The 8,701-nt window shown below is 35.2% G+C and overlaps 1 protein-coding gene across 1 annotated transcript in view; it reads right to left on the reverse strand.

Annotated features, from left to right (window-relative positions):
- LOC121321636 (mucin-5AC-like) overlaps positions 1–8,701 on the reverse strand; it is a gene marked incomplete at its 3' end in the record, with an annotated part of 16,796 nt that extends 8,095 nt beyond the window's left edge. Inside the window, exons 1-8 of the mRNA XM_041260635.1 lie at positions 8,578–8,701; positions 6,780–6,891; positions 6,362–6,443; positions 4,342–4,457; positions 4,138–4,207; positions 3,588–3,666; positions 1,902–3,386; positions 1–164 (exon numbers count right to left, since the gene is read on the reverse strand). The exon at positions 1–164 is cut by the window's left edge and continues 90 nt beyond it. Of these exons, the coding sequence (XP_041116569.1) occupies positions 1–164; positions 1,902–3,386; positions 3,588–3,666; positions 4,138–4,207; positions 4,342–4,457; positions 6,362–6,443; positions 6,780–6,871 (2,088 nt within the window). The remainder of the gene's footprint in view (positions 165–1,901; positions 3,387–3,587; positions 3,667–4,137; positions 4,208–4,341; positions 4,458–6,361; positions 6,444–6,779; positions 6,892–8,577) is intronic.

Genomic DNA, 8,701 nt, shown 5'->3' on the forward strand with positions numbered 1-8,701 from the left:
CATAGCTCCTTTCCGCAGAGGAGAATCGGGTGGCAAGCGTTTGTCAAACAGCTCAGGGCTCAAGTGACCAGCGAAGGAAACTCGCTTTCTTTTTAAAGGTGGTTCAGCTAATTTCTCTTGCGGTTCCTCACTCCTGCGCTTCTTGCTTAAAGTCTTTTTAGTACCTAAATTTGACAAAAAAATATAGAAATGTATAGTTTAGTTAAACATCAGAACACATTATTATTATTTTTTTTCCCCCAATCTTATCTTGTAATTAATCCTGTTCCTACACTAACAACTTTTTAGCCAAAACACACCTGCATACATATAAATATGTGTGCGCGCGCACATACGCAGACACACAAGGGGCAGACAAATCGTTAGTCCGGGGTGCCGGGACTACCAAAAATTGGGTCCGGACTACCGCACTGTAACGTTGCAAAGCCTGCAGAATTACTGGCAGCTTCTACAGAATTTTTTCTTAACAGTTACTTTAAAGATCTTCTATACAGAAGATCTTTGGTTACTTTCTACATACAGACTGATAAACCAGCTAAGTTTACTTCTCATTTAGAACACGCCTACTCAGTTGAAGCGGTAGTTATAGTAACCAGTGAATCCAATCGTGATTGGTTCATGCCTTAAGATTCATGACATTCATTTATTTTTTTTATTCTTTATTTATTTTTAAAATCACACATTAATTGCTTACAAGATCAGTGACATGACAGATAAACCAATCAAAGCGGGGAATTTGCATCTTAAACAAATGCAACTGAGTGTGAGTACACAGGGTAAAGGACATTAACTAACCTTTTTTATATTTGTGTTTTATAGATTTATGAATATTAAAAACTATTAGCATGTTATTGTTTGGTAGAAATATTAAAAGAAACTATGTTGTTACCAAACTTTGGCAGTAACTGGTTATATATGGTAAAAATAAATAAATAAACAATAATACCTGTTTTATTAGCTGCCCTCAGAAGTGATGTCTGATTTCTTTTCTGAACCTTACCACTTTACAATTGTATCTGTGTACATTTTTTTTTTTAAATGTTGCTTAGTGTTAAATGGAAATGATTATCTACTGAAAAATGTGGGTTACCAAAATTTGTGGTGGGCTACCATAGGCCCATCAGCCTACCATACATAGTAGTGATTTGTCCACCCCTGCACATACATACAGAATACATAAACAATTGTAAGTAATAAATACAAAATGAATATGGTTATTGAAATAAAACAAAGCTACAATGTTAAAGGGTCTGCAGTTGGTAGCTATCCAACAGCAATAGTTATAGTAATAATATCGTACTTAGCTTGATTCATGGGTTTGCAGCTACCCTTAATCTCTAAGAGTACTCAGGCGAAACTGATGGGTTTCATTTATTGTATTGTTGTCTCTAGCAGAAAAACTACTTGTATATTTTGAGAAGTGAAAGCATGTTTAACACACAGGTGGTACAGCAGACTAGATGCACTTCTGTGATATATAGGAACTCGCTGACAGTAGATACAAGTGACCACCTTTCTATCCAATGAACTGTCAAAATGTTTTTAAAAAATAAACATTCCATTTACGAGTTATACAGACCTTTGCTACATAATGCAGTTCCGTGACACTAAAATGGTGACGCAGGAAACAAATTACATTATGCGGACAGACAAAACAGCAGTGCAATTAAAAATTCATCTCCCAAAAAATGTACGTGTTAATCACAGAAGTTAACTGCAATTAATTGAGAGCCTAATTATTTATATAAAAACAGACAAAAAAAAAACTGCTTGTTTTTTTTGTTTGGTTTCCAATACAAATTTGTCTTGGTGTACTTTCTATAAATTAATTTGAGTTCAGACAAAAAGCATTTGCTTAAGTAAAATGTAACTAATCAGCACACACTGCTGCAGTACCGTACCTGTTTCCACAGCACCATTTTCTCCACTAGGTGGTGCCAATGACTCAATTTCTGAAAGTACTTCTTCAGCTATCAGCATTGCTTTTCCAGAGTGCCTTCTTGGAGAGCTATTAGGAGTCTTCCGTTTGGTTGAAACTTCATTTGTTACAGGACTTTTCTGTGTTTTCTTTGGTGTTATGCCATCAAAATTTTTCTTGACAGTATTCTGAGTTTCAAGACTGGCAGGTGAAAGTGATCTACTTCGCCACCTTGGTGAAGAGGAAACTTTCTTAAGAGTAAGCTCTGCTTCAGAAGCTGGCATTTTAGATTCTATACTTTTCCTGCCTTTTTTAGGCATTTCTGTTTTTTTTCCTCCCGACACCATTTCCTCTGTCGATTTCTTTGCTAAAGGTGAAAGTTCTTGGATTTCTTTTAGCACTTCATCTGCTCTAATGGATCTTTGCAGTGTAAACTGCCTACTGCTCCATTTAGACTTTGGAGATTCTTTAGCTTTCAAAAAACTGTCTTGTTTGTGTTGTGCTTCCTCCCCAGATTCTTTCTCTTTTTCTGTCGATTTCACAGGAGTTGGCTGGGAAGACCGGCGACGTCTCTTAGGAGTTTCTTGGTCAGTGCCTATTACATTCTCCACCACAGACGGTTTCTCTTTTTCACTTTCACAAACAGAATAATTCCCTCCTGCATGGTCATCTTTTAATGGGGACTTTCTTGGTTGACCTTTTCCTGTAGACTTTGGAGTACTGTTTACTGAGCTGGCCTCATTATCTGAAACACTTGGTTCAACAAATCCATCATCTTCATTATCTGCCGACGTAACTATATGTATTGAGGTCTTACCACGTGATGTTGAACGACGATCATTCTTGGGGGTTACAATATTTGTCATATTGCTTGTTATTTGGGAGGTTTCACCATTTACAATATCACACAGTAAATCACTCACTACTTTGCTCCGTCTCCTAGACCTTGGCAAGTCAATTGTCTCCTTGTTCAATTCATCTTCTGAAGTATTTTTCTCCTCTGAAGAAACACAGGAAACTAGACTTTGCAACGTTGCCTCTTCAGCTGATTTTTCACAAATGGCAAAGGGCTTTCTACCTCTGTTTGGAGTTATTCTGGAAACAGAGGCTTGTGGTAACAGTGTACTTTTAACTTCCACTGACATTTTAACAGCTCGGGATGGACTAATTTTGTCAGATTTACATCTTGATAAAGGTGTCTGACCTGCATCTCCTGATGCTTTCCTTGGTGTTTTTCCACCTTTGCTAGTGGCTTGGTGGTCATTTGCCTGGAATTGGCGTTTAAGCGTTTTATAAAGTTGACTGAAAGGAGACAAACCCTCTATTAGCTTCTCCTGGTTACCCCTAGGTTTATGGGCAAATTCTGTATCAGATGCATCGTTTTCTCCAGGTGTAGCATTTTTGATGTGTGCCTCACTTAACTGTTCGGTTCCAATAACCTTTGCTTCTTTGTGATCATAGGATGCATCTAATATAAAAAATAGACAGAAACAATATTGTCAATTGCTGTGTTTAATTATACAGTATCTGTATACAATACAAAGAAAAATCCTGAGAACAACATAATTATACAGTACATTCATATTATATACTTTTACTACTACTTAAATTGTGAACCAGTTGTTACAAACCTAAAAATCAGGAGCTAAGACTTCTAAATTTTACAAACCTGAAGTCAAGATGGTGCATTTTCTCTGATTTCCAGGAGACAAACATACTGTGTCCTTCACCTGCTGAACATGAAGCACCTGTGAATTTATATAGCATTATGTAAGATCAACATTACATTATTCAAATAAAGAAACATGTACATTGGACACGGGATTCCAGATCTGTAAAATTGCATCAGTGTGCACGAGTGCTTGCTGGGGTCATAAGGTGTTTTGTTTTTTTTACTGTATGGATGTTTGTTTCTATGAAAGTTTGTGATTGTAAAGGTGAACTTTGTTTCTTCAAAACCAACATGGGGGAAAGAAATCATAAGAAAAGCTAAATATTTTCAATGTGACAGACCAAGGTCTAAAAGGCACCTTTTAGGTAAAAGTGGTGCAGCTTGCATGTTATTATAAATAATTAGTCTGCATATGTATTACAGGTTGTTCTCCAAAAATAGTACTCCATGAGGACTGAGGAGCCACACAGTATCCACGAGTGTTAAAAAAAATAATTACTTGTGCCATTGGTTCAGTTCCTAGTCTAAGAGGGTCTTTTGAAATTACCTGCAGGGTTTCATTTTTTGCAGCTACAGATTGTCTTTTCTTCAGGGTCAATTCAGGAGGATACTCAAACCTGAAACAATGTGTTAGTCAAGTTAGATTAATGTTCTATTTATAACTGGGCTGAAAGATTTCAGTTTACATTTAAGCTAAAATGTACAATCCCCCAGTACACTCTTCAATGCTTTTCTTAAATGGGTCACTTACCTGAAAGAACGATCAATAATAGTGATAACATCTCTGTCCTTCAAAGATTCAGACTGTTGTACAATTTTACCATTCAAACGAGTAGGATTAACTGTACTCAAATTTGTTACAATCACCTAGAGGGATAACACAGCACATTAAAATATGTTTTCAAACTACCAATATCAAACAAAACTAGTGATATACCAAAAAGTAAATAAAAACAAAGTATATTAAGGGATATAACCTAGGCAATGACATTTCTAATAAAATGGATAATTTACAATTTGTAAATATGCAGTATAATGGATATTGCATGTGATTTGTATCATTGACATGGCCTGAAGTTTAACAATGTAGCATTGAAACAGTTCAGGGTTCACTCCAGGAATTCTGTATAGCCCGGCGGCAGAACATTATAGCGGGGAGCACTTAACGGAAAAAATAAACTTGCCTTACCTTAAATATATAATACGACAAAGAATTTGAATGATGCGTTGTCTTTCGTTGACTAGATCTGGTTGCTCTTTATGTTCTACATTTGCTTTTTCACTACTGTTTTAATTATGGTAAATTGCCATGCTTATTTAGGCGATTTGACTGGGGAAAGATAACGTTGGGTAATTGGAGTTCACAAAACTAAAAAAAACAGTAACCTTTTCACTTTTAGATAAATTATTTTGCTTATTGCTTCAATTAAATTGTTTTCTTTGTTAAAGTTTTCAGGACATTTTGTTAATGCACGACTATTTTAGTTTTTCGCTATTCTACAATTTTTTGAATGCAACTGTTCATTAACTTTTTTTTCTATTTTTTATTTTTAAACATAACAGTACTCATACACGTTTGGTCACCATCATAACTGGTGCATGAAACCGCAGTGCAATAATTCAGCATCTCTGCACTTAAGCATTTGTATGTCAGTTGACAACAGCTGATCACGACTTTCCAATTAGGACTTTCTTCTTAAAGGTGTACAGCCTCTATAAATGAACCTCAAATATCTCTCACAAGCACCTGGGTACATATTGTTACAATATCACAATAAAAGGAATACACTTTTTTTGGTGCTTACATATAGCTATTATGTACTATATATCACCTTACAGTACAATACGACAAAAATGGACAATGATACTACCCCAAAATAATCTTATTTTTTTTTTAATAAGAAGCCGGCGCAAATATAGTATCAATTTATTTAGAAAATCAAAATGGAACCCAATTAAAATGTACTACTGATGCAGCAGAAAACTAAAAAGTTGCATGACTTGTAAATGGCAGCCATACATCAGCACATCAGTCTCCCAAGATAAGAACCTTTGAGACTGTAGCGGCTGCAGATTTCTGCCACAAATGGCTTTAATATTGAAAAGCCTTGAGCCGCTCATCTTGCAGATGCTACTGTGCCTTTAACAATAAGGGCTGATTGCGCTGCTAGCAGCCTAGATCACTTGCGCGCGCTGAGAAAGAAATCTTGGAACCACATGACAGCTGTCTTGACACTACATTTAATCTCTTTGAGAGGTTGAAACATTAAAATAACTGCTGTAAGAAAATAATCAATTATTTTCTAAGCCAAACCAATAACGAACGTGGGAAATTACCAAATAAAAATGTATGATGAAAAAATGTATAAAATGAAAAAGAGCAACCCGATATAGTCAACGAACAGCAACTTGAAAGCGAAATGGAAGAACCACAAGAGGGGCTAGTGCGTAAGAAAAAAAAAAACAAAAACACAGTGATAGTGGGTATGATGTTATGGGGGTGATGGAAATAGCTTTTTTACAGCAAGGAGTTGCGTAGTATGATGTGCAAGCTCCGTTAAAAACACACACAAAAAAAGATCGATCAGGGGGTAATTATTATTCATTATTCAATGTCTTACTATTCAAATTATTTGTCATCTTATATATTTAAGGTAAGGCAATTTATTTTCCCGTTAAGTGCTCCCAGCTATAATGCCCTGCCACCCAGCTACACAGAATTCCTGGGGAGAACTCTGTTAGACATTAGCTACATCTACTCAACCACTTACCTCTTTATTTTCATTCACTTCAATTTTACAGTGCTCTTTAGAAACATGAGGCAGCTGGATGCGAATGTCACACTCAGGTTTCCTAAATAAATAGATAAGACACAAAATATAAATTGTGTAGTAAACAAATACTTTTCCCCTGCTGATGTTGAAAGTTAAATCAATTAAAGTTCCCAACTATAGAGAATTGTGATATATTAAATAAGACGAGAAAACCTGTAGGTAATTATTTTAACAAATTAGCAACCTAATTGTAGATTTTTAGCAACATTAATACCAGCAAAAAGTAACACTTCTGGCTTTAGAAGCATCATTAAATGACCATGTTTCACAATCCACAATAGCTGTAGACCACCTCAAAAATAAGCAGTAGGTGCATTTACAAAAACGAAAGTTATGAATAAAATGCAAAACCTACCTTCCAAACAAGCATGATTGTGCAGTTAGAGGGAATTCTGTTCCATCAGCTCCACTCCTTTTGATAACCACTATTTTTCCATACAACGACATTTTCTAAAAACAAATCTTACCTATAAAAAAGTTTGAACAAAAACTGTCAAATGTCTAAATTTCAGTACTATTACTACTACTGCCACCCCCATCCCCAGTGTCAGCACAGAAGTACTACTTACAAAATTTAAGGAATTAAACTGGTTTTTGACATTGCAAATAATGGCCACTTACAGTTATGCCATCATTTGCAGTGCTTTATGACTGCTCTAAAAAGTTTTGAGCCATTGCTCAATTGGGCATTGGCTCCTTAAATTGGAGTTTACACAAAGTAATGTGGGCTTGGAATTGTTTTAACGATTATGCAACTACTCAAATGACATTCAGACTGATACATTGCAGGAAATGTCAAAACTAATTGTACACAAAAGCAAGTGTCTGAAATCAGCTAAGATGAACATCCTACAAACACACACGTAGAAGGAAAACAGGTGTTACAGTAGCAGAATTACCTCCACAAATGAAGCCAAAATAATCAACAAGCCTCATACATTGCTTTAGAAGACACTATCACACGACTATATAAACTAAGTTACTGTGAATCTACTGTCATTAGATCTCAGTGACAATTACCGGTGTAACGTCAATGTGTTATTTCGTCAGTTTCCGGTAGCAAAATGACATGTATAAGCGTCAAAATCTGCTCCCAGCACCAAAATTTTACCTGCAGCTATTAAGATTTTTTTTTGTCAGGTTAATACAATCCTAATTCATCTTGGTGGTTAAAAGTAGTTTGAAAATATTCTAGAAATTTATATATATAACTAAAATATAATTAGCTTACTTTTTAAACTAATAACAACAACATGATCAGAAGTCACACCAGGAAATATCTATAGTACATTTACCAAACAATTTTACAAGTGTACATGAGGGTTACTTTAGTGTAGTAACCGTTACGTTATGCTTCAAAGAAAACAACTTGCAGTCAGCATGTTGTTGCCATTTTACCTTTTGCTTTATTAAAAATGTACCTAGCTCTAGTACACGTTGCCGTTAGTTAACACCAGCTGTATCTATTTAATATAAAACTAATTACTACACGTGGAGTACAGTTTTACAAAGTAGGAACATTTGATAGGTGACAAATTGACGTTGCACTTAATACCAATTCCTCACCATGGCTGTTTTATGTTTTTGGTATTTTGAAGAAGCTTTAAAACTGATGTAGGTAATATCACGGTTTTCCTCTAAGTTGTACATTTAATATACCATAAGGTGTTACAAGATGGGTCTTTTTTGTATTATTTTTTACAGTATTTAAATAATCGACTGATATCTTCAAAGACACAGTTGTAACCAACGTTCTCAAAAAAGTGAAATCATACCACAAGCACTAAGTGACCGATATATTTTCCATGTTCTTTCAAAAATAAATCAAACACATTTTCACAGCAAGTTTCCACAATTCCTGGCACCACCATGCTACGGTAATGTCTGAACAGACAGCATAACTTACTTTATATTCAGTACGTTATTGCTACAGGCATATCAAAACAAATTTGAGCTAAGAGTCAGTGAGATTAATATTTTCAATTTATATGTGTCTGTATCCAAGTGACAAGTACTTGGATGTTGAAACAAATTACATTATTATCCATTATTTTTTTGTAATGGTTTAACAAAATTGGCGGGCGATTGCAGGATAAAAAGCTGTTGTTATTGTAACATCAGCAAAATATTTTTTTCTTTTTCCAAAGCCTTACCTCTCAACCTTTAAACAACTTCAACGACGCCACTAATCCATTTATGGCTAGAAAAAGGTTTATCTTCTTTAAAATGTAAATACTAAAAGCAGCCCAAGTCTTCTAACTTTCTGCTCGTCCCCGA

The sequence above is a fragment of the Polyodon spathula genome, chromosome 10 (assembly GCF_017654505.1).
Source record: "Polyodon spathula isolate WHYD16114869_AA chromosome 10, ASM1765450v1, whole genome shotgun sequence".
In the NCBI taxonomy this organism is placed as follows: domain Eukaryota; kingdom Metazoa; phylum Chordata; class Actinopteri; order Acipenseriformes; family Polyodontidae; genus Polyodon; species Polyodon spathula.